The 27,866-nt window shown below is 34.0% G+C and overlaps 1 protein-coding gene and 1 pseudogene across 2 annotated transcripts; both read right to left on the reverse strand.

Moving 5' to 3' along the window:
* Positions 1–27,826, reverse strand: LOC147079252 (GATOR complex protein Iml1-like; annotated as a pseudogene). Its single transcript, XR_015071657.1, has 17 exons — positions 27,537–27,826; positions 25,234–25,383; positions 24,306–24,463; positions 23,215–23,482; positions 22,225–22,367; positions 21,751–21,938; positions 20,906–21,256; positions 15,509–15,635; positions 14,636–14,787; positions 13,664–13,876; positions 12,846–13,026; positions 12,506–12,609; positions 11,838–12,041; positions 2,984–3,153; positions 2,426–2,661; positions 1,824–1,920; positions 1–1,076 (listed from the first exon to the last, which is right to left on the reverse strand). The product of XR_015071657.1 is annotated as a GATOR complex protein Iml1-like (transcript).
* LOC147079253 (uncharacterized) lies at positions 16,531–19,391 on the reverse strand. Its single transcript, XM_085954890.1, has 3 exons — positions 19,312–19,391; positions 19,011–19,202; positions 16,531–18,843 (listed from the first exon to the last, which is right to left on the reverse strand). Exons 1-3 carry the CDS (start codon positions 19,358–19,360, stop codon positions 17,738–17,740), a joined length of 1,347 nt encoding a protein of 448 aa, XP_085811016.1. The 5' UTR covers positions 19,361–19,391; the 3' UTR covers positions 16,531–17,737.
* Positions 27,827–27,866: the final 40 nt, after the last annotated feature.

The raw sequence follows: 27,866 nt of genomic DNA on the forward strand, positions 1-27,866 counted from the left end.
TACCATCACAAAACATCGATATACATAATACAGTAAAACCTCGTTAATACGAATTCCACATGACCGAAAATCGAAAAAATTCGAATTACGAAATATGAAATGTATGGGGGGAAAATTTTGAAGTTTTTTTTTTTTTGATTTTCATTTATTGCGTTTACGGTCATAGATGTGCCTACCAAAATTCCGATACAATTCTTTCTAATTAAAATCTGTGCAAATACCTTGAAGTTACCAAGTAATGTAGATAGGTATTTACCACCATGTGTTGAGCTTGAATTTGTTAACACAATTATTAGGCATTGGTTCTCTAGTAAAACTGTAAAAATCCAATAAAAAATCATCGATTCAATACCTACAGTCCTGAAACATGTGAGTTATTGTTGTGTTGATGGGTCATAAAATGTCAGGATTATTTTTATTACCTTATAAGATAAGCAATTTATGTTTTAAAAAAAGTCTGTCACAATTTTCAATGACTGGCTCATGAAATAGTGTACTTTATTTCGATTTATTGAAAATTTTCATATGCCAGGACTCTGAAATCATTTCGAATTATGAAATTCAAATTAAAGGTATGGTTTTATATGAAAATAATGTTCAAGGGACTTTTTTTTCGCGAAAATTTTGATTTACAGCAAATTTCGAATTATCAGTGTTATTATTAACGAGGTTTTACTGTATTGAAGGCAGAATAATGCATCACTCGGATATATAAAATGAAAAATACCTTTGGTATCTTTAACAATTATTACAGACACAATATGATAGGTTTATGGATCTTTTTGAATCTTATTTTTTATACGGTTGAAACAAAACATGAAACAGTTTAATGTAATAGGGATTGTGCGAGTTTAAGTCTATTTGTTATTTTTGCGTCATTCTTCACCGACGGCAACATTCTCCTTCAACTCCCAGCACTGCTCCCAGAACTGACTCAACCGCTGTTCCTGGTTTCCGCAGAACTGTTTGAAGTCACGCAGGAAACGCAGCTGGAACATTTCGTCTCCCGTAGCAGGAGTGTTTGACGATCTAAACTTCTTTGATACCATGTGATTCCATGACCAAAGGAATCCCATCTGTAAGCAGACAATGAAAATCATAGGAAAATGAAATATTATTTCACTGACTATAAATACTCACACAATTAAAAACCTTCTCTACTAGACAAAGCCTAAATATATTTATGAAAACAAAGTTGATAAAAACGGCTCGGGTCTACCGTTTAAATTAGCTGCAATTTACTTCATATTGCGGATTCATCTGCAGCAAACTTCACTATTTTTGCGTGTATAGTGCGAAATATATTATGGTGCATGTCGCAGACTATCACGTGACGTCAAAGCGAGCTGCCGCTACGGGAAAAAAAGTGTGTAATGTTGTTTTTCTTGGTGTTTAAAATGTTATCAGCCTGATGCTCCCATCCCGTAGCACATTTTGAACTTTTAAACGAACATTGTCATTAGGCAAAATCTGCCAAAATCACTAAAACAACAATGAAATCACCTCACGTTGAACCGCACTGCATCGACATCTGCATGAAATTTTGACATGCGGGTATAAACAAGCCACCATGTTTCAATTCCAATAAACAAAATATTAATTTTGCTTTACCAAAATAAAAACATTCGAGAAATGCCATCGAGTGTTTTAATAGTAAAATTTCATAATAATCCCTCTTATTATGGTCAAACTGTTTGGGTTTACGTACTATTTGCTTTACTGTAGCTATGTTTGTTAGATCATAAACAATGAATATTTTAAAATAATTAAGTAATTATGACACATGTCTTCATTTTTAAAGAATTAACAGGTTTGACAGTTACCCTTCGGCTAGTGTCGTAATCATCTTTGTTTTTCCCGCTATGTCGAGTTATGTATGCTTCGTGAGGGCTCGGTGCAACCTCTGAGTGTACTGGGTATCTACAACAGATAATAAATAAAAGTCAGAAAAGACACCATGTTTCAAGCTCAGATAACAAATATGTATAAATAGATGTTTCATTAGTCAGCTAGCTTTGGCCCCAGCTCGTTTTAACGTCTATATACACACGGCCTGTATTATGGAAATTTCTGCACAATTCTTAATTTGACCCTACAGACACAGTTTTTCAAACTGTCATCCTCCCTGCATATTTCTAATAAATTTCTCCTTTACATAATATATATAATTTTATTATGTGCATAATGTGTAATTTCAGTTTTTAATTTTTCAGGTATATATGGATTTTCCTTTTGTATTTCAATTTATGTCAGAAACAATAGCAAAAGACTTGCATTGATGCAATACGATTATGGATAGTGGTAAAGATTCTTTAGAGTTAAGATATGCTATAACACAATACAATTAGTTGTCACAGTCATCCAGCGAACACAACCTATCTATCCAATTTTAAATGTTAATAAAACTTTTACCATATTCAATTACCTCGTCGGGTTAATATGTTTGGTAACAGGGCCAACTCTCACGGTCCTCGGCGGTGGGGGAGTGGTGAGATGAGAATAAACATGTTGCCGGTGATGTGCACGTAGAGATGTTCACCTACTCCGCCTGTATGAGATGTGCTCTTCACGGTGTATTTTATAAAGCCGAACCGACCCACGATCGCTTCTTGGAACAGGAACACAGGAACAGCCTCTCAGGCCATGACTCTTCGGGGAAACCTGAAATGAAAATAAAATTTTCAGATTTACCAATTGTAACATTTTATGCAAGAAGGCCGTAGACGAAATGTATAATTATACAAATAACATGAAATGTCAGATTCAGCTTGAAATTAAATACAGTACTTTCTACACATTTGTCTGATGCAATGATTTCCCCATGACATCAGGTGGTTTGGAGTGGCAAATAACCATTTGTCACGAAATAAGTATTAACCAATAACTCTCTGCCAATACAGGACATGACGCAAATTCCTACACTATGACCGACTCGGGGATAAAAAAATCCGATTTATTTACGAGATTTTCAGTTTTTTGTCACCTTCAAAGAGCGCAGTCTTATTTCTGAGAAGAGGTTCTCATTTTGAGTGGAACGTAGACGGGTCCTCTCAGCGGATCCGACTTGAGGGTGAAAGGCAAAGCAAGCGGATCCGCGGGGATGGGGACCATGTGGAGACCGCACGCAAATGCTTTTCTCATCCATCCGTATATCTGGAAAGACAAATATTATTATGTTTTCATGAATTTTGACAAATATTAAAAAGTACATTTTATGTATTATTAATTATTTAATTTATTTAAAGCTACAGAGTTATTCAGAGAGTAATATTGCCTCAAAAGTCTGTAATTTAATATTAATAACATGTACTAAAATTTTGTTTATAACAGAGTGAAGATTGCAGTTGTTATATTTTGATGCAATATACATATCAAGAATATTAATTTATTTTATAATATGAATCTACTTCATTTTTATTGGCACTTAAATTACAGGCGCAGATAGAATTTTTTTTTACTGTCAGTTGAAAATTCAGAAGCTTCCAAACTTGTTTGATTGATGCATGCAATCTTGCCAACTGCAGGATAATACATGTTTACCCATACATTTTCTTACTGTCAACAGTAAATCCATGCACGTGTAAACGGGGTATAATGTAAGTAACCTTATTGTGTCTATTGTTAATAGCCATGTTGGATTGTACATAATAATTATTATGTAATCATTAGGTGCTTCTAAATACTGATAAAAATATTTCAAATAGTTTCATCTGATTTCAAATCGAAATCATTTAAAAACACAAAATTGGTAAAACAATTTTGTTTTGTGACATAGAGATGTGGGATAAAAATGTTACATTATTATAGATTATAAAATTTAGGCGGAATTAGCAATATTGTTCTCTGACATACCTACGATCAAATTCTACAACCATGTAATGTAATTATTAATCTACGATGTATGGTGCAGCCACCGCATAGCTATGAGGAAATGTCACGTTTATGCGAACCTATTATCACTCTGCCCACTGTTGGGGTCCAATCATCAATTTGCGCCAACGGTGGCCATGGAATGAAGACAAAACCAGAACAATATGTAAAAATATGAAATAATGGCCCACTAGCTTTATTACGGGCCAGATGCAAAGATATAACTAATATAAGAGGCGCCGTCACCAAAGAGTGGCAGACTCCAGAAACGCATGTGGCGTCTGACAAAACAGTCAAGCATATTGCAAACATAATTCAAGCAAATCATTGTAGTTCATTTATTCATGATTGAAACAAAATGAATCTGAATTTTGATTTAAATTCATAAAAAATAATACAACACTATATTTGCCTCGAAATCCGTACACAATACACCTGACTATTCTGACAGCTGTCATTTTGTTTTTCAATTCCGGCACTGATTAATGCATTAGCACTCACTGAATGGCGAATTTCGGCCACCTAACACTATGCAGCAATTAAGTATGACTAAGCATATGGCCCAATGTTTGTTTAGGTCTAGCATAATCTAACCCAGTGGTCGGAAAACTACTCATATATAAATAAGACTCTTTTTAACGAACAACGAATGTAAAAATACAACAAAAAACATGCCTCATTTTACTGTTGTATTTTGTGAAGTCAAAATACAAAAATCGAGGATCAATTACTGGATACAATCTTCTAATAATGTTAATATTATAATCTTTATCGTGAGTCAAGTAATCGTTAAACGATTCACAAAATAATGGTGACTACATAAAAAGGTTAACCTTTGCATTAGTTTTACGGAATGCTAGTTTGTTGTGTATAGTTAATTATCTGTAAAAATATATTGATGGCTCTCAAAAAAAACCAATTCGTCTGTCCCAAAAGTAGTTTGCCGACCCATTGGCATAGTATATTTTATCAGATGAATGAAATATGTCAGTTTGCCTACCTTATTAATTGAATCATAATTGAAGGTTATTTTTAACACTAGGTACATCACTGTAAAGGAGAAGTTTAGACCAATATACGTAACATCGTTGTCATAGTCATAGGCAATGAAAATTCAATAAATAAAACAATTTTCTTCATTCTTTATTCATGTCTGTTCCTCGCTTGCCAGACTTGTTGTATCTTCCTGGGTCTGTGTAAGTTATTATTGGCCTTCCAGGATGACAGAATCATTCACAAGTTCCGAGGCATTTGTAGCATATCGCTGAGCCAGCATCTTCACCTGCATGATTTGCTTTTTTACCTCCTCATTAATGACATGTAGTATCAGCCACAAACACCTGTTCTCGTATTTCAACATACGGTATCTCCGAGTCTTTAGCAAAGATGCTACAGCCGCTACATTTGGTTCTGACTGAGGCACACTCACATATCGTCGCTTAAGAAACAACACCGCGGAAGTCAATTAATTAAAATTTTCAGGGGCAAACAAAAACCGTCTCAAAAAATTGAAAATTGATACCTTTTAACTTATTTTTTTTTGTGTTTAGTTAAAAAAAAACATTTTTTTAACTAAACACAAAAAAAAAAAGTTAAAAGGTATCAATTTTCAATTTTTTGAGACGGTTTTTGTTTGCCCCTGAAAATTTTAATTAATTGACTTCCGCGGTGTTGTTTCAAGCGACGATATGATGCGTCTAATTCCAAAAAGTCCACATTTGGTCAATATCGAGAAAAAAATACGCACGTATTCTTTGTATAATTTTACACAATATGTATTGATCTATAAATTCCAAAACGCGACATAACCCTACGAAAAAAAATATATTAAGTCTCAATTTATTACAAAAAGCGCCAAATCTGTGTTTCATATTATTTAAAGCTTGGTTGATTTCGCGCGTGTTTAAGTCAACCAATAAGGGAACGTTTAATATTGAATAGGGCGTCTCCCATGCTGTAGCATCTGGTAAACTCATGACAGTACCACGGAAATATGTGCCGTATGCGGAGTAAATTAAAAAGTAAGGTACAAATAGCGCTACGTCCAATTTTATTTTGCCTATATTTATTACATTTAAGAGTTTATCGGCTGAAACAAATTGCCATTTGGTTCTAATTTTGACATAGAATACAACGAAAAATGTAATCTCACGTTAAAACAAATAATTGAAGCTTGAAACATAAAAACGTTGTTTCCCGAAAATATTCAATTGTGGCCTCATATACCTGAGTACCATAAGTATGTTTTATTTATCGAATTTTCATTGTCAGGTTCTAGTAGGTAACAACTATTTCAGTTAAAAAACAAGTTATTATAAGTAATTGCTTATAAAGATAAAGGCTAGCATGTATGTGTTGAATAGACATAGACTTAGGTCGGCTACACATGCTCATGTATACTTGAGCGATATACTTGTGCTTTTTTTTTTTTTTTGCACAAGTATACAAGAACGTATGTAGCTGGCTTTATATTCGATTAACTTGAAGTAATCGAGTCGAATACAATAAGATTTATGTTATGCACACGTCATATAACACATAATTTTATTAAATTTTGCTCAAGGTTACAATGCCAATGGGTTAAATAGTAATAATTTCTCAATAATATTTATATTAATCACATAATTCAGGGGACCAAAAGGTAATAGATCTAAATACCCATGTCTAGCTTTCAATGAAGGAATTATGATTCTTAATATGGGATAAAATAATGACATAATTCTTAACGACACTGAATTGAAATAGATGGATATCACTTAAAACCTATTTATATTTTAATATGTATTGTTATATTTGTAATAATCCATACAGTCATCCTCTAAACTCGGTCAATATGTTTGGCCAATGAGGGACAAACATTGTGTAACATTTTCTATAATGCATGTGTAATATATCCATTTTGTCGTCTTATCTTAATTAAATCACCTGACATGTTACAAAATGTTTTATTTAATTATAGAAACATTTATAATATCGTAGGGTTGGTGCCAAAGGTTGGTTGGTAAAGTCGACATTTTAGATATTTTGAGTTCATGATCAATTTATGTGTATTCAGCTAAATATTCATATCTTTTTGGATCTGATCCGGACCATGGGAACGTATATTTTCAAGTAGTCATATTATTGATAAAAGTTTTCAACTGCTGATTTTTCAATATGTGGTCAGGGAAAAGTTTGTAAGTCGAAATTTACCAATATATTCAGTCAATAAATCTTTAACGAATATTTGTACAGCAAAAGATTTGTAAGAACAATTACGGTATTCTTACATGAAGCTCGGTATCAAAATATAACATTCCGATTTAAAAATATTATGCCAAAGGTTTGTAACTATACTTATAAAGTGTTTTATGTAATAAATGCTATTTTTCAATGCAGTTTGCCTTCTCTGGAAGACATAAATTACTAATTTCACTATAGTGGATAAATTGAAGCATTATAACACGGTTGATGTAACTTTTCTGAATTAACTACACTGAAAACAATGATAAGACTTAGGACGATTTTCTTCCTTGATTCCAATAAGAATGCACAGTAAACTATACAAATATGTAAAACTTATCTGCCGAAGGTTGGTAAGTATGACCATTTTTTAATAAATAAATTTTTGTGTATAATTCTTAATTAATAATGTAGACTGTTTATCCAATGTATTAAAAAATCCTTACTTTAAATCAGACTTAGACTATGACTGATTTTATAAAAGATGTCTAACCTTTTTACTGCCGGTAGGTGTATTTATGGTGGTACCTTGAACGCCGCCAATTTTATTGCAAAAATAAAAAAATAAAATCAATTTACGTTCCATGTGGTAAAAACGAATTCTGTTTCAATTCTGAGTATTTGACGACATTCCCAATATAATATATTCACAACACACAACATGTGTGTTCAACATATTTGTATGTTTAAAATAATTGATTTACCCCCTGTTTCCCGTTTAAAGCGGGACGCCCAAAGACGTCATTTTTGTATGAGCGGTATTCCGTTCACGGAAAAGTTCGCATCTTAAGACGTCATTGGCAGCTACCCGGTTAACTTTAAAATGGCCATAACTCCATAACATGTTTTTGAGACTTACAAACTTTTGGCAGTAACCCCCACATTATGACATAGATTTACAACATTTTGTCAACCAAATTTACATGGACATATCAGATTTGTACTTTAAATGATAAGTGATAAAAATTAAAAAGTAAAGTATTTTTAATTATAATTCATATTCTGTTATATTCGGAGAATTAAATTTTGTTACGAAAAACATTTAAAAAATAGACACTCAATTTTGTTAATGGTAGGCAATGAATGGCGATTCAACGGCACATTTTTAAATTGTAATTATTTATTGTTAATTGTATTACATGTTAGTGAACAAAACGAACGCCCACAACAATCACAACTGATAAAAATACTCATTAATTGGTATGGTGTATGGTCGATTTTATTTTTATTTACACCTCAATATAGGTGCAGAATCCATATTATCATGATGATGGTTATTTGAACTACACTATGAATGAACAGGTCAATCAATCGAACAGGATATAATGCAGTCCTGGCTATATTTTAACGGCTGACCGCTAAGGGGAGATAGTGGCTCTGATGTAATGTGATGATTTGTGACAAAGGTACAGGGCAGGAGTTGTAGAAAATGTGACGTCACAAAACTAACGAAATATATTGGTACTATTCTAAATATTCTATGAAAACGTCATTATACTGAAATTGATCAGACATAATTTATACGAGGGGGGGTAAAAGATTTTTTTTAATGAAGTGTGATGACGGGACGTGGTCATTTAAGGATGACCGATGATGATAAGGAGGACACCAACTGCTGGTAAAACTTTGAGCTTGAATATGTAAAATCTTAACAGGAAAAAATATCGACCCATGTAACTTTACTATGGGGGTGTTCGAATTAAGTTGGTATTAATTGATTCAATTACATCGAAATTCCATCTAAATAATATATTATAATGCTATGAATTTATGAATCAAACAATGTTTTCATTATTATAACAGAAGATAACACACTTTAAAGTATTCATTTTCATGAAGAACTTGAATCGATATGTTTCCTGTGTAAATCTGTTGGCACATAATGCAGACCAATTAAGGACCTGGAGAGAAAAAAGACCCAAGTAAAATAGGAGCAATCTGCAGTGAGTGGTTTTAGAATTTACGATTTCTTCATTACCATGGCTCGAAAAATCATTTCAATCCAACATGGTGCTGCTAGTGATGAAAAACGCATTTTTCTTAAAACTATGGTTTAGCATTTACTCCTTTCTCCTTCCCAACTCCTCAATTATTATCAACGTCAATATACATGACAAATCGTTCTGTAATAATTATAGTGTTGCCTCCAGAGAAATCGTTATTAAATCGACAAAGAGAAAGCTTCATAACGATATTTTGACTATTAATACTATGTACGAGGGTGGGTCAATAATTCCTTAGAAAAAAGCATTAAAACAGGTTTTATTTTTGTATTTTTTTTTTATTTCTCAACATAATTTCCTTGGAGCTCAATACACTTGGTTAGACGTTTCTCAATTTTTTTTAAACCGTCAGAAAAATAAGTTTTCGGAAGGTCCTCAAAATAAGCATTTGTCCGATCGATGACTTCTTCATTTGAAAAAAAACGTTGTCCACTTAGCCATTTTTTTAAGTTTGGGAAAAGGAAAAAGTCACTGGGGGCTAAATCTGGCGAATACGGTGGGTGGTCGACCAATTCGAACTTCAATTCTTCAATTTTAGCCATTGATCGTAAACATGTGTGAACACGGGCATTGTCCTGATGAAAGAGGATTTTTTTCCTGTTTAAATGAGGCCGTTTTTCTTCAATTTTGTTTTTTAGCTGGTCCAATAAAGATGCATAATAATCCCCTGTTATTGTTTTTCCTTTTTCCAAATAGTCAACGAAAATAATTTCACGTGCATCCCAAAATACAGTAGCCATAACCTTACCAGCTGATTTTACGGTTTTCGCCTTCTTTGGACATGGTTTGCCTTCGCAATCCACTGCTTTGACTGTTCTTTCGTCTCGGGAGTATAGTGGTGTATCCATGTTTCATCTACAGTCACAAAGCGACGAAAAAATTCATCCGGATTGCGTTGCATGAGCGACAACAGGGCTTTAGAGGCCACCACCCTATTGCGTTTATTGTCGACTGTGAGCAAACGCGGCACCCATCTTGCAGAAATATTTTTCATGCCCAATTTGTCATGTAAAATAGAAATGACGCTACCTTTTGAGATCCCTGTAACCTCAATTATCTCACTCAACTTTAATCTTCGGTCACTTAACACCATATCGTGGATTTTATTGATCATTTCTGGTGTAGTCACCTCTACAGGACGTCCTGAGCGTGGTTCATCCTTTGTTGATGTACGACCACGTTTAAATTCATTTAACCAGTTATAAATAGTTGCAAGTGAAGGAGCAGATATGCCGTGAACTAAATCCAACTCATTTTTTATTTCCTTTGCTGTTAACCCTTTTATATTAAAATGTTTAATAACAACTCTAAACTCAATTTTCTCCATTTTCCATTTTTCCATTTTCCACAAGCGAATTTTTTTTTTAAATGTACGAGAAACACACAACAACCCGACCAATCTGATTGAAACTTCGCAGCATACTGAATCGGTAGTGCCGCTGCATGAAAACAAACCGCTTGCAGTACTAGTCGCGCCACCTGTCGGCTTTTCTAAGGACTTATTGACCCACCCTCGTAGTATGATAGACAGTTAATGACAATTAAATAAATAAAGTAGAATAAATGGGTCATGAGAAATAGATGAGCCAATATTTTATGACTTTAAAACATCGTAGTAAAACATGATTGAGCATATCAACAATATACATTCATGGGATAGTGCACAGACGTTGTATGTCCAGTTTTGAAAAAATCAATTTTCTAAAATTCGAATCTATTGAAATCCTCAAATACATATAATACAATTGTACGTACAATATTCTTACAGTACATAAAGGTGTGATGGAGACGAGAGTTTCTTGTTTGATAACTCGATTTATTTAGGGAATAAAACTGGACATACCTACTATTGATATCTGCACACTAACAAATCGACATAGTCACAACATTAAAATAATTTACATGATGAAAACGGAAATATTAGAAGTTGCTATAAACACAAGTTTGAATGAGTTTTATGGGATTTTGTCTCCATTTTGACCGAATGAATGAATGTAATAAAGCCGTTTTACCAATGCAGCTGTGTACCTAAAAAAATCTTTATCCTCCGAGGCTAATAAGATATATATAAAATATCCGCAACTATGCAATACAGCATTATTGGCCATCTGTCCAAGAGCAGGAGAATGGGTCAATTTTAGTTCATTGTACAATTATTGTGGTAGATATATACAAGATTAACATTAATATTTAATAAAAAAAGAAGAAATATGTCAACCATTCTTTAACAATGTAAGTACATACTGTTTATTTATGTTTATTCAAGCACCATTTAATCCTTTTGAATGCTAAATGCTATATTTATTTTTTTAGTCCGATGTCCGATCCTGATAAGATCATATGGGCCTCCACAGAGTGGACAGATTGACAGATTTTGTTTTTTTACAAGAAATGGATGTCAGCCACTTGCTCAACCTATTAGGTCCATACCCTGACACACACAAATTGAAAAACAATATGTGTACTTGCCAGACCCAGGATTTGAACCTGGGACCCACGGCTTTATAGTCCAACGCTTAAGCCGCTAATAATCAAATATTCTTTTTTTCAACGCAGTTCAAGATAATCATTTTTAACAATTTTGAAGACACAAGTTGGTCAACTGTTATTGTTAAATAAACTCAAATATTGCTCAACATAAAACTAAGATAATTAAAATTGTTCTTGTGACCATATATAATTATTCTTATTAACAAGTTAAAAAAAACTGTGTTGCCATGTATAACAATTAAATATATCGACCTGTTGTGAGAGCCGGGGTCCATTCTTGTTCGCCAGTCGCTCCCCATAGCAGAGCAATGTTGTTGTTATTGCCGAGACTTCCCACACCGTTGTTTTGAATAGGGTAAGCGGCAGTGGTGAAGGGTGGAGGTAGGTTGTTAAGATCCGCCATAAACAGTACACATTAAACTTTTTCAGACAGGCATATTTGTTTTCATTGAAATAAGACTACAATTTACAGATAGTGTTGGTCAGTTTTTAAAATTCAATTAAACCCTGAGAAACCAAGCCATAATAGATAATAGTCAAAAAATACATATCTATCCATAAAATATATAAAAATATGCAATTAAATCATACATTACTTTGAATATTTTATAATATAGTTTTATTTATTATAGCTTGGTTTAGCCAGGTCTTAATGAATTAATAAAAATAACCAACAATATGTGTAATATGTATTTTTAATCCAACGAAAACAAATAACTATGAATGAAAAAGTGTGCACAAATTTGTCGTATTGCCCAAATTAGACCAAAACTATTATGGTTTCGTTTAGGCAGGGTTTAATTGATTTTTAAAAACTAACCAACACTATCTGTAAATTGTAGTCTTAGTTCAATAAAAACAAATACATATGACTAAAAAAGTTTAGTGTGCACTATTTATAGCGAATCTTAACAGCCTACCTCCACCCTTCGCCACTGGTAAGCGGAGACGCTGGGTACTGGAGACGAAGACATCACGGGATGACTGGATCCCATCACTGATCTCTTTCGGGTTGCAGTAGTAGCTGGGAACAAAGTAATTTGTGAATATCAAGTATATGAGTCACGAAGTGATCCATTTGTGCAAACGTACAGACTGTAAAAATACACGATGTCATGTGATTTTTTGATTTTTCATCCACTAAATAGATTCATATTGTGGTTATTTTTAGACATAGTTGTAATAATTATTGTAGATGACATAAGTTGAGGTAACGTAATTTGTTTTAAAAGTTACTAATTATTATAAGCAGATACATACTTTCGGCCTGGAAAGAATGGTGCGCGGAAGGCGGTGTGTGCGGGAGGGGGAAAGGGGGGAATGCTGGCTCTGGTGAAGGTGTTGGTAGATGTGGCCATATCAGAGTCGTCTTCTCCGATGCTCCCGTTGCCTGACGGCCGCGCCTGGTAATGATGTTGCTGGATCAACACTCCAGTTGGACCTGCACGTTAATGTATTCTATTAATTCTTGGATATAAATCTAATTTTTTTTTTTTTTTTTGTATAATTTTGGCGGGTTTATAGAAGTTATTTTTTATTAAATATAATGTGAATTTTTTTTTTACTAAATTCTGAATTTGGCACATAATCATTTCCATTATTACCACCATAAATGCAAAAACAATAGGGCCTGTACACGTGCGTGGATTTACTGGCACCGATAGTGTGTAAATTAAACTTTGCGATAATAACTGTTTACACGTAATAGTGCTGACTATCACACCAATCTCATTCTTCAAGTGTAAGCGCGACGCGTTGTCATCGTATGGTGCTATTTGATAGGTTGTGAAAATTGATATAAGTCAAAAATGCTCTGCGCAGTGTAGTTGGTTTTTTTTTCTGGCAGGCTCGCCATGTCATTCTACAATACGTGTTTACACATACATTTTCATGTTATGGCCGCGATAATATGTATTATCAGCAGTAAATCCATGCATATGTAACGGGGTATTAAGCCGAGACGTTAAAAAATAATTTTTATATAGTTTTTTTTTGTAATGATATTACTGGTAATGGTTACCAAAGAAAATATTAAAAGAATACACGGAGGTAAATAAAGCACTGTATGTGTTGATCACCTTTGGGGAAAATATGGGTCCATCTCCGTCGGTTACTGGTGAGTTTGACGGTGACGTGCAAAGGATCGAAGGGATTGATGAGGGCTCGGCCTGCGCGTACCACAGCCGCGCTGCCACCACTGTCAGGACGCTCTCCGCCGGGGGACTGGGCTTCTGATGCACCTGTGGGGCTGCCGCCTTCACCACCTTCACCACGCGAACCCCGATGTTTCACTATAGTAAACAACAACAATTCAAGTGGACCATTAAATATACAAATAGAAATGATAAAACTATTTCAATTACCTGTCGAAATATAATATTATGTAATATGTTTTTCAACCACATGTTTATTGAACATACATAATTTGAAAACACCTCAGATATTTATATCTAAAATCTTTGAAAAAAAATATGATGCTCAGCGGAACTTGAATCCGCATTCACTGGATTTGCATCAATGTGCTTTGAACCATGTGCGTCCTTTCTATTTCTAATTATGATGAAATTAACTTAATATAGTATAGCGCTCAACAAACTGTATTAATTTTTGGCAATCGACTTTTGTGACCCAGTATTAAAATTCAGAATAAAGCCATATTTGGTGCTTTGGTTCAATTTTTATGTCATTTTAAATTTTATAGTAAAATATGTTTGGTAAACTTTTCATTAAAACTCTTTTATGGTTAATAATATATTTTATGTGATTATAAGATATTAATTTCTATGATGTGTAAAAAAGTGGATCATATCGGCATGTACATTAATTATTGTATAGTCTAAAAAACTTGTACATAGCTCGCAAAGATATCCCAAATTTTTAATTTCTGTCTTTCACCCTTTAATAAAGATTGATTATTGTACCAACCTCTTTCACATGATTATAAAAAAGAGAAGAACGAGAATACATCACAAATACAGCCTCGATGCAGATTGGATTTCTTTCTTTCAAGATCTTTCAATCATTCATGTAAGAAATGATTATATTCAAACCTGATCCCGATAGTTTATCTGGAATATTGTGGTGAATGTCCGGATCGGACATCATTCTTCTTCTGTTGATAGTGCACGGTGGACTCTTCTCACAGTGAATGCCTTCCAGTCCGGCCACCGATGTTTTTTTAGTGCGGCACACGCGCTGAACACTACAAAATATATATATATATAATACCGATATTTCAGATTAACTATTCAAATTTAGGCAATGGTAGTTTGAGATTAAGACTGAAAACAACAGCAGTTTCCAAAATACAACATGGCTACGCAGTTTGTACAATGTGTACAGAATTTTAAGACAAGGCATGCATACGGAGATTGACAACCAGTTGTACAACCAAATTGTACAATTGTCTGTTTAAGGCAGATTTTTATAGCCACCCACAAGGATAAGTATTCTTTTTAAATATATTATTATTTTTAACACTATAACAAGCTATGAGTTCCAATGCTCTGGGAAAACACCCAGGTTTTGAGGAAACCACATAATTATATTTGGACATTTATAAAATGTAATATTACTATCCGTATACATCGCAGCCAACTCATGTTATAAGACCGTCAGAAACCAGTTTCAGCCTAATTACAAGGTCAATTTAGAGGGTATTACTATCCATATGCGGCGCGGATTCTATAATAATTTCTTTCACTATTTACACTTCGCTGGAAGGTATTATTTTTTTGCTCGTATGAGCCATATGCCAATACTGATAAATATGAGATATTTTGAAAAGAGTGAACATGATTGATTCACAGCCGAGTGTTATTCCAATGTCAAGAGTTATTTTTAATTAACGTACATAGAGATGGACATTAGATAAAGAATAAACCAATTTTTATAAGTTTTTTTTTAATGAAAAGGGTACAAACCATGTCTCATGAGCTGGCGGTAATTGAAAGACTTGGGCATCATAAGCATCATAGTGGAATAGGGAATTGTGGATGTATTCATCTTCTTTGACTAGTTTCCATTTCTTATCTGATTCATATACCTGAAATGTCATCATTATAATAATGTATAAACATATTTTTACAATTAATGATGACCACTTGCACGGATTCGATCGAATAAAAAAAATATGAACTGCCAAAAATATGGATCTATGTTCATCAGAAGAAGTTTAAAATCAAGTTGATTGATCAGGTTAAAAGAAGATCTTGACACAATTTTGGTAATGAAATTGCAAAGATAGTTGACTAAATTTGAAAACATCCTCAGTTACGTCGGTATTAGAAATTACTATCCGCATGAAGGACACTTGCATCGGTAACTTAATGGTTAGATAATTCGCCTGACAATCGATGGATGTGATTTGGAATCCCCTTCGGTCCAAGATTTTTTCTAGGATTTGCCTAAAATGCGTGTATCTGATGCTTTTCCAGGGTTTGTTTAATGTACAAATGCACGAAACCATCAATTGCGCAATATATGCTTACAAGCAAACTAGTATATTTATATCGACTGTAAAAAGGAAAAGGGGCGTAAACCACACAAAACAAATTTTACAGGAGGAACAAAAAACATTTTTTCAATGATTTTCTGTCAAAATCAAAATAAACAAATATACATAGACTTCAAGTTCATAATGATTAATAATTTAGTGTATTATTTTCCCAATCTGACATTAATTATGTAAGTTATTAGAGAAAAACCGATAAAAATGATGGTAACATCCTTTTTCCTTACCAAAAATTATCAAATTCTTGAGAATTAGACAGCCTACACCCTTTTTCCTTACCAATTTCAAATGTCGCATTCATAAAATACATTGGACTTATGCAGCAAATAGTCTTTTTCCTCACTTATTTTAAATGGAATTCTTATGGATGTATTTTCTTTATAGTGTTTATTTATTATTTTTTCATGGTTTAATTATATTAAGATTAAAATGAGAACAATCATAATTTATTATTTTCAAAAAAAAATGACACATAATACATTAAATTTACAACATAAAAGGACACAATAATGAAGTATAAAATATATTTTTTTTAATTACCTATTATTAAGTATAGTGAAAGAGGCAAACATAATAATTTTACAAGACAACACATAATAATTAATACTACAAACATGAAATTTACAATATAGATACAACAAAAATACATTTTAATAATAATTTATAAGAACAATCAATTAGTTTTATTTTCAATAAAACAATGAATTAAATAAATGATGAAAGATGTTAAAATAAGAATATAGTGAGACTTCTTTATTACAAGATGTAGAGTATATTAAATATACGTTAATTAAAAACAAACTACAGTAAAGTTTCATCAAGCAAATGGGAAATATTAATAATCATTAAAATAGAGTAATAAAAAATAAAATACAATTGTTTAGAAACACATGTACAATTATTCTGTATCAGCTGTAGAAAGGCTGTATAAATTATCCTCCTCGTCTGTCTCCAACAAAACGTCCGGTACATCTTCCGACATACTCATGGCTTTGTATTCGGCATGGTACCTACTAGGAATCACAGAATTCCTGCACAATTCCATTAAATCCTTCGATTTTGCAGGATTTATTGAAAGTGATTTCAAATATAGGGCTTGGGACAGGGCATTGGCCTTGTCGGCAGTCTCGCCGAGTTTTGACTTCAAAATTATATTGCTCCTCTGTTTCAAGAAATGAATTACTAAATCTGATTACCCCCGACCCCTTTGAGAAAAAGACTCGACGGATGTCTCGAATCATATTTTTTTTCCCATTGCTTGATTTTGCATTTGCAGGAAACACATATTCCTGGGTGGGTCTCCAGTTTTTAAATGATTTATAATCTAAGACATTTACATGGAATGGCCCCGGATTATTTCTGGCATTTGTCAGAATGGTAGGCCATTCTGACGGTGCCCAAATAATCTTTTTGCGATAATTAGATTCAATGCATGCGTGCATAGAATCTACGGGCATATATGTATGACCTGGCAACAAAAAATTTAAGCTTAACTCTTTTACATTTTTACTTATATTTACAAAAAAGTATAGCATAGATATTACTTGTCTATTTTTGTTTTGACCTGGGCAGCTGTCACAATAAAGTGCCACAGTTGATTTACCGCCATTATTGTCTATTTCCTGTAAATAATCATAAACTATAGAACATACTTCATTTGATCCTCGGTTCCCATCAATTTACCCCATAAATTGCAATGTCCCTTACGTGTAACACTTTCGTAGAGGGTTAGGTTGTACATGGCATATTTTCTCGAATAATAGAGAAGCATGCTCTCACCATGTGGGGTGTTGAGGACTTTCTGAAGGTCAAAAGATGTACACACAAATGTTGTATCATCTTTTCCTCGAGCTTGATCTCTATCAAAAATATTTTTTGTCAGCTCTTTTTCTTTGAAGTGTTTTAAAAATTGTTGGTCATATTTTTCTGGTGCCAACTCCTTATATTTCTCACAAGTCATACATTTGTCTTTTTTTGGCGCATGAATTCCGATATTAAATTTGCTCAAAAAAATATTTTTAAACACCCTTTCCTTTACAATACTACGATTCTCAGTCTGTTCGTGGGCTTGGTATATTCGGTATATGTTCGATAAGTTCTTGCAATCAGACGTCAAATATTTTTTTTGTGTATTCGCACGGTTGTAATGGGACGGAACTGCCGGCAACATTTCGATAAATTGCATCACTCGCGATGTCTGACTAGTGGAAGTTTTGTTGACAGGGACTCTGTTGCCTCGTTTGTCTTTCCGAGGTGTATTAATGTCAGTTTTATTTAAAAATGTGTAGCGCAACAATTTTTGCGATATGTCAAACGTCTTTATAATAAATTGTTGACAGACTTGATGTATTGTACCATCATTTTTTGGCAAAGTATAAGCAAATGTTGAGTTTCTGTGCTTAACGTTAGGGCCAGTTTTTACATACCTGCGTTTAACTTCTTTTTGTGTAATGCAAGTAATTAAAAAAAAACGCTTCTGCGACTCGTCAAGCTTCCAGTATAGGTCGAACACTTCATGACGCTCTGCTTCGCTGAAATTGCTGCAACATTTGTTGACGCATCTCATGTTTTGACATGCCACCGGTTTCACTCCTTTATTTGGCACGATACTATTTTCATTGTTGTAATGTGTGTAACCCAGGCCTTTAGACTTCTTTTCTCTCCTGAGATTTTTAATATTTTCCTTCGGAGGTTTTCTCAAAGCATCCTTTCCAACGATATCCTCCGATATTGCTGCATTTGAATCTATAACAAATGAGACAATTCATAATTATAAATACTAAAATATCATGAGTTTACTAAATTATGTCAGCTATCTTTAGATCATTCTGACCATGAGTTCATGGCCCAAACAGCTGTCAATAACTCAAAAAAGAAGTTCATTTTAGATCACAAACAATTGTAAAGTATACCTTCGTTTGGTGGTGTTCCTGGTGCTGGTAATATGATAATGGACCGGCTGGTTGAAGGACCATCTGGATAAAAAGGCATAACGGAAATTGGACAGCCATCCGCATCAGTAAATTCCATGGTATTTATGTCTCCATCATGGATACTATGCAGGGGAATGGTGTCACACTGCATGTACGAGTAGTCATTTCGATCTGTGAAAAAGTACACACATTAAGACTAGTGCCAATGATTATAATAATAACTAGCATATATTATAGATTCAAGCTCATCTTAGTTCTTTACAATAATATAACAAATTACCAATATTTGCTGATGTATTTGGTTCTTGACAAGCATTTGTCATTTCCATCAGTGGCTCCCTGACACACGTGGCTTCGCCATCTATAAAAATGAAAACAAAATGCATTTTACTCGAGATTTATGTTATTACTATAAATAATACGGTGCATAGTTATAATATTTGTCCATTACAATGATTTTAATCGTAAATATAAGCGTACTTAGGACCAAGAAATGTGTTTGACACGTCAGATAATCTATAAACTGCATGGCGGTGTTTGCAGTACATATAGCAAATATTTTATTATATAATTATATAGATAGACATATAGATTCAAGCTCATCTTAGTTCTTTACAATAATATAACAAATTACCAATATTTGCTGATGTATTTGCTTCTTGACTATCACTTGTCATCTCCATCAGTGGCTCCCAGACACACGTAGCTTCGGCATCTATAAAAATGAAAAAAAAATGCATTTTACTCGGGATTTATGTTATCACTATAAATAATACGGTATATAGTTATAATATTTGTCCATTACAATGATTTTAATCATAAATATAAGCATATTTAGGACCAATTTCAGTTTAGAAATGTGTTTGACACATCACATAACCTATAAGCCGCAGTGCGGTGTTGCAAATATTTAAATAATTTTCTGGTCTAATACGAACAAGAGATCATTAACCAATGATTAAGACACAATATAAGTTGTAACAGAATGTTTTATAACAATATACAGAGAATTAATGATGACGCTTCACTTGTGCGGCGTAAATATTTCAAGGCGTAATTATAAGGACTTCCGTTATTCTTTGTGTTGTTTATTTCATCCACGTTGACACCACACATTTTAAGAATATATTTACTTCTTTCTGTTGCCATTTTCACTTAATTGATATATTTAAAATGAATTTTAACGGAGAGAGTGTCGAAATACGTGCTGGCTGTCAAACGAGCGGGCGAGAACTGTAGGTGGCTTAATCTTTATCTATGGTTCATACCTGAGTCGGCCGGCCGTCAGCGTTCAGTAAAACTTCCATTATTCTCATACATTTACGGATTAAGTTGCTTAACGCCCTTTTCCTTACCATAAAAGATTGCTTCAAAGACTTATAATGTCATTGATGTGGTTTGAGCCCCTTTTCCTGGACGTAAAATTCACAAGCCCTTCATTTCCAAAAATTAAAAACTAAATTTTGATAATAATTCGTCATTGGCAGCTTAAATCCTTTGGGCACACAATGTATTGAGTCGTATACTTTGCTATTAACAAATAAAACCTACTTTGCAAAAACTGAGGGTTGCGCCCCTTTTCCTTTCCAAAGTCGATATTAAGTAAAATATACACATATTATATTTTCATGTGCAAAGGAAAAAGGACATATTAATTTTAAATCACTACTTTTAAGAGCCAAAAAAGATTATGTTTTATTTTAGATCACATTGTATCTGAACTGTATGAAATTTACTAATTCAGAAGGGTTGATTTGACCCCTTCCTTTTGTCATACATGCATTATTTTTTTTAAAGCTCATTTTTCAGATTGTAAGTATTATCTCCCTTTTCCTTTACACATATTAAATTTATATAAATAGTATCTTACCTTTGCAATGGTTCCTGTGTTATTCTCGGAGGTAATTTAATCCTGGGTATAAAATTAGAATAGGCCACCTTCTTATTGGTCGAATAGAATGACAGATTAATCCAATGCGGCATGGAGTCATCGTCTACAGATCTGATAGTGGTGTATTTATTGTTAAACTTCAGCAACGGCACGGCGTGCAAGGGCTGTTCTCCGACGCATACCAGATCGCTACCCACACCGTTGTCGATGATCCGCTGTTTAGTGACGTTGGTGAGCTCTCTGTCCACTTCAAATACGCCTACTCCTGGTGTGATTACGACACTCAACTGTCCGGTTCTTTCAAAACTTCCGTCCAGATAATGCTTTTCGAATACTAAAAATACAGAAAATTTTATTACAAGACAATCCATGATGAACACTTGCATTAGATGGTAGCGAGTCATGACACCTTACAAAGACGATCTATGTACTAAGCTTTGAGAAAAGATGTTTGTAGTGGATGTTGGGTGTGCCTATGTTAAGGTATGGCTATGTTAGAAACAAAAGAATGGATCATGTAGCCTATGCTACATCTAAGTTGAAGACATTGAACTGGCACGGTCAAATCCTATGAATGTCTCAAGATAGTGTCAACCTGGCCTGCCTTTTCTTTAAAGCAAACAGAGATTGCCATGTCCTCGAAGACTGCTATATACCATCCACAGGGTGCATACAGCTGAGCTGTAGGATGCTCAATAACTTGGTGAGTGACAAGAATTCATAGAGGCTCTGTATAGTGACTTATTATATGCTCTACAATATAATAAGTCACTATACATCTACTATATTATGCTCTACCTAAGAAGAAATAAAATCAATATAACATACCATTCAAACTCATATTCAAAACTTCCAAGAAATTTCCTTGTGCAGCAGTAGAATTGGTGGCCGATGGAATATCGATGTTAGATCTCTCATGATATTGTAAAACTATTTTTTGATAGTCGGTGAAGAGTCTCCTTAGCTGCAGAAGAATATTCGACCAGTCTTTGTAACGCTCATTTTGGACGGCAACCCTAGACAAAAAAATAAACAAATATTATTCTGTTGACTTAATCGGTTCTCTAGGCATTGTTTCCGCAGTAACCTAGTGTACATAACTTTACAACAATTATTATGTAATTTATAATGAATTGATCTTGATTGGATTTGCGTTGTTACTTGTTAAAACCATTGTTGATTGTGAATCTCGCACGAAATGTAATCATATTTCACATTTTAATCAATGAGTGGGTTTGCATAGCTTCTATTCCAGTTTCTCAATTTTTAACGTGTGTCAAAAGATTTTCTTAAGTTGTTTACCTGTAAAAGTCTTCATAGAAACGTCCCCTGTAGTCCATTTGCAAACACTCCCTCATGTGCAGCGGGAATTCATCTAAGCTTTTTGCTTTGTAGAAGGTTCTAGAAAACAGCACAATCGTGACTTCATGATTACTGCCGTGTTTCTGGAAAATAATTAAATCTACAGTATCAGACAAAATTCAAATTACATAAAAATTTCACTGCTAATTTATTACTAATACAAAAAGTATCTGCATGTATGTTCCGTTATAACTCAAAAACCACTGAGCAATATTGATGAAACTAGAACAGTTTATGAATTACATTGTTAGTACTAATATTTTAATACAGTTTATTTCAATATCTCAAGTTCCGAAGTTAAAAGATAAAAACTTCTCGGAAAACAGCAGTGGAGAGGTGAGATAAGGTGTGGGTATAGAGTCGCACACCTACGTTCAACTGTTATCGAATAACACACTTGTGTCAGATAACAGTGGTGGAATAGATAGATGCAGGTAGAAGGGATCGCGCCTAGATCGAACCATTGTCCATCTCATTGATTTGAAACGAATGGAATTGAATCAGTTTTTTTCTTCATTCCGTATATCTACCAGTATTTCATGCAGACAAATTTGCAAGCTTTCGCTAGTTTAACGTAAAGAAATAGTTTTGATATTTTATAAACTCTATAAATTTAACCATTTACAAAACATAACTTTGAATTTAAGAGATTCATCGTTATGGTTAAATGGCTTGAGATAGATCTAGAGAGCTAGAGCTAGAGCGGCAGGGTCTGGCTACGGCTTTTGTACACATCCAAAAAATGTGATGAAGGTATTATTAAATTTGTAAAGGTCACAACTTGTACGGTCTTGCTATGACCGACATCAGCTCAATTTAGGATCATGGTATCCGCTGGACACACAAAACTACATACTCCAAACTTCACAGATACGGATTAGTCTGGTGTTTCAGTTAATTATCGGTTGAAATAAATAAATAACACCTCACCTTCCACTTGGCGAAAAGGTCTGCCAAAAAGCCGTTCACCACCTTCTCGAAGTAAAGACCTCCGTGGATATCGAAGTCCCACATCTCCGACGACATCTGAATGAAGAGGTACACCATGGAGGTGGATGATCGGAAGACCACTTTGGTATCGTCGTTGATGACTCCACACGCCACCCGGTCTCCCTGGGACCACATCTCATAAACCTGGCATGGGATTGATCCTCCACAGTACTCTATCTTCTTGTTCAGGTACACACAGGTATTGGTCTAAAAGAGATGTTATTTCAGCATCATTATTGGCCGATGCTTATGACAATAATTAACAACAGGCTATTACGATTGAACATTGCTATTTTTGTAATAATATCTTGGATGTGAATAATTGTCTGACTTGTCATCGATTTCTCATGCTTTAATGGTCCATTAAATTCAAGCAATCCTCATAAAAACTATGTGATAAAACAGCTCCTAGTAGCAAAAGTCCCTCGGTGAATGAATTACTCCATGGTATAATAATATTATACTCTATGGCAAATGTGTAAATTTATATAGTGTATGGTTCATATTTCAGTTGTCTATGCAAGTTTTAAAGCATTGTTAATAACTATGAAAATGTCTATCGCGTGTATCTGTGTAAATATAATATAACTGCACCAAAATTATGATAATTGCCAACACAGCATCGCCTTATGACAGGGGCCAGTTCACGCTACTACCGTTGCTGCTATGTAGATCGCACTCCAATGTGCAGACGATTGACGTCAAGGTGGTATGGAGTAATAAATATAGATGGGCGATAAATTCAATCCTAATTGAAAGATTTGTACTTTTCTATTTGAGTAATTTTTTTTATAACATGGGTTTCGTAGAAAACGTTAACCAATTATAATTTCAATTGAAATCTCGTCAAGTACCATTTATTTGATAGTAATAATTTAGTTAATTGTATTAAATTTCTAAATTCAATTCTGTTTATACCAGAGCTTCGCAACAAAATATATTTTATGCCATTAAACTTAATACCGGTCTGAAGCATACTTTCGTGTAAAGTGACCGCAGTCTACGGTAGCTTCAACAAAATTCAGAAATCAAAGTGGTTTTTCAACCGCCACATTTCTGAACGACCCAAGTACTGATCTTTGAAAGTGAACTCGATAGAGTCGAGAGCGACATCGCTGGGATTGACGATATTCACGTAGACTGAGCAGCTGAAAGAATGTCGCGATAGTTTGGTCTACGCTGGTCGTGTCTGCAAAAAGTTTTTCTGAATGTTTAATTATAATATATAATCAAAATCAACTAAGAAATAAATTTTAACTATCCCGAAAACAAAAATAATAAACATTATACATAGTGAACAGATGTCGCAATAATACCGCATACAGTAGATTTGTAAAGATAGCCAAAAAATTAGTTTCTATACATATTATCTCTCTTGTATAGGTAAATCGTTCTACAGTGTCACCATGGACAATTCGCAGGTGTATTGGTATCATTTACTATAATGCCTGTTTCAATGATAGCAATCAATACCGATATAATTGCGAATCACGTTTCTTGTTCCCACGGTGACACTGTATTTCAACAAATGGATATTCTTGTATCAAAATTCTGTTTAGCCAAATTTCAATATACATATTTCCAGTATAAAAACAGTATATTATATTACAATGTACTACACATCGACATTATTAAACAAATCTATAATTAGTGTCATGATATACGAAATAATTTATAAATGAAATCTATCTTAAAAGAGCTATGCATTATAATTATATTTTAATTAACATCCACTATGCAATGCATCCTAAAGTAGAGTCAACAAAATTGAAGAATGAAACCATGACATTATGTTTAATCGTTAGCAATACAAATCTGTGTGCCCGGGGTTACATTAAAGACTTGAATCAAAACTTCGGTATCAAGCCGATAAGAGTATCATGGTAGCATGCCATCCATGCACCCTTTGTTAATCGGTCGTATCGTTTTAAATCTAAGTTATGATTGTGAGATGTGCACCTCTGCTTGTGCCGTGCAAGTCTTCTTTGAACTTCTCTACTCTTCTTTGAAGTAGAAGGCGGGAGAATCCATTTTCCGGATGATATATCTCTACAACATCGCCAACTTTTATCCCTGGGTAGTCTTGAGGGTTTACAATCAGATCCTCGGCTGAAAGAAACAGAATAAGAAAGATCATAGTTATTTTATTGACGAATAAATCAGGGAGAAAATTAAATAGTTCTTAGCTGAATCTAAAAACTGAATCTTGGCCTGCTGTTGCAGCGGTGGAGATACGACAAAAATTCAACTCTAATTTGTTTAGTACAAATTGCAGATGGTGTTTAGTTTTTAAAATTTTGCCTAGACCAAACTATAAGATAAAAAACAATTATTTTATCTATAAAATGCCTAAAATTATGTATGATTTATGTACTTAGTAAGATAACAAAACATGATATTTTTGGTAAACTGAGTTATGTATACCTTCAGACTCGTCTCAGTGGGATCTACAAGATATCAATATATGGAATGTCTGGGTATTATAGGTTTGGAGAAATAAGCTGTCAATATGTGATAAAGCCCACCCATTGTTTGAATTTCTTTCCAAGCTTAAAATTTCTCTCCTGAACAATTTAGAAAAACAGACATACAGTACTCTCTCAGTAATCCGCCGCTCGATTATCCGACAACTACTATAATCCGCTGTTATTTTTACTAGTTAAATCATAAAATCAAGCTCTATAATTCGCCGGTATTCGTATGTTAAATTCACTAGTCCGCCGCGTGCCTATATCAGCTGTCCGCCGTCGACGAGGCATAGAACAACCTACCGGGACGAGCAATAGTTTAATCGTGAAAAAAGCTGTGTTCCTCTATGAAACAAGATGATAAAAACTGGGAACCGGAAGACTCAGTTCCATTAGAAGAATTGATTCAGAGCTAACACGAATTGTTTTAGAAGAATGGATAGCAGAAAGTTCTGAGGAGTATGCGCCACTTCCAATTGAAGACGAGCTCATCAATACATCAAGAGGCTTGGATTCTGAGGATGAAGACAATAATTGTCAACCGACCGCAGCTCATAGTCAAATCAGAAGATGCACCATCTGGGACTAACGCGTTACCATTAAATGGGCAGAGGAAAATAATGCTACCGTCAACGCATTCATGACACAATCTTCCAACAATATTCAGAAAAAAAACAAACGACACTGAACAAGTGATTTGATTAATGATAATTAATATGTACCTATAATTTAATACATTAATGATTTTGATCATAAAAAAAGTTGCTAGTACAAATTTCTCAATAAAAACTATTTTTAGGAAATATCTGTCTTAATTTTTACAATATTTTGTATTTATGCACTATAATCCGCCGTTTTCACTAATTGGACACTCGTCTGGTTTTGGTCTGGATTGTGTTTTGCCATCTTACTACAGAATTATATATATAATTTTAGTTAAGCAGAATTTTAAAAACTAAACAACACTATCCGCAATTTGTATTTTTAGTTCAAAGAAAGTTTAGCTTGCACTATTTTTGTCAGATCTCCAAAGCCTACTTCCACTCTTCGCCATTGGCCGAAGATATTATAAAGCACGCTTTATGTCATAATACCAGTAGATCGTCTCGCCACTCTATTATTTTATAATATATCAGTGCGTGGAGTGGCAGTAAAGACAATAGGCAAAAAAGTGTTTTCATTTACGTAAACTTTACGCTAGTATGCATACCTCTCACTTCTTTTGATAGCAACCAAATTTTGAAATAATCTGTTGGGTAAGTATATTTCAACCTGGCACGTAGTGCATTCGGGTGCCTGAATAGTATCTTCAAAGGTGACCATACATTGTGTCTTAACCGTAAAATGTTATGCTACTAATGTGTGCCACCAGTGCTCACATATACATGTGAACCATGGACGCTTAATGTAAGAACAATCCAAAAATGACGAGTAGCACAATCTGGCAAGGAAAGGTGCATGCTGTGCATAACCCAAATAGACCATAAAGAGAACAATGGATACGGAGGCAGACAATAGTGTGCAACGCTGAGCAGGTGAAATGGCAACGCGCTGGACATGTTGCTCGGTGAGTGGACAACCACCGGACAAATGCTGTCATATAGTGGTTGGTATTCAACAGGGCTAAAAAACCACAAAAAAGCCCTAAAACCCGCTAGATAGACAAACTCATAAATTTCGGTGGTAACCATCAATCTAGGCTGGTGAAACCTCAATAAGTATCTGCTAACATTGATGGGTTACAATTTGAATAACTATATGTATTGTATTATTAATAAACATGTGTATACTTACTGCTGAAGCTTTTATTGTGCACAATCAACTTGAAAGGCTTCATGCTGAATTATTGTGCACGATAACGTCGTTTGCCGTAAATAACAACACAATTTGTATTTGTGGTTTTATCGTCTTTCGCGATTAAATCGCACGATTTAATACTACAAGTTTTATAGAATCTATCAATGTCATCAATCATTTCTGACTATCTCCATGAGTGATGACTGATGAGTGATATAAAGCAAGCAAAACACAATATTTTTATGTGACAGAAAACACGCAGTGGAATAATTAAATTCAGCTGTCATGTTTTTGAAGGTCAAGATTGATGTGAAGCTGGATTCATAT

Source organism: Rhyacophila brunnea, unplaced genomic scaffold (genome assembly GCF_057557595.1).
Source record: "Rhyacophila brunnea isolate RB1 unplaced genomic scaffold, BYU_Rbru_1.0 scaffold_10, whole genome shotgun sequence".
Classification (NCBI taxonomy): Eukaryota; Metazoa; Arthropoda; class Insecta; order Trichoptera; family Rhyacophilidae; genus Rhyacophila; species Rhyacophila brunnea.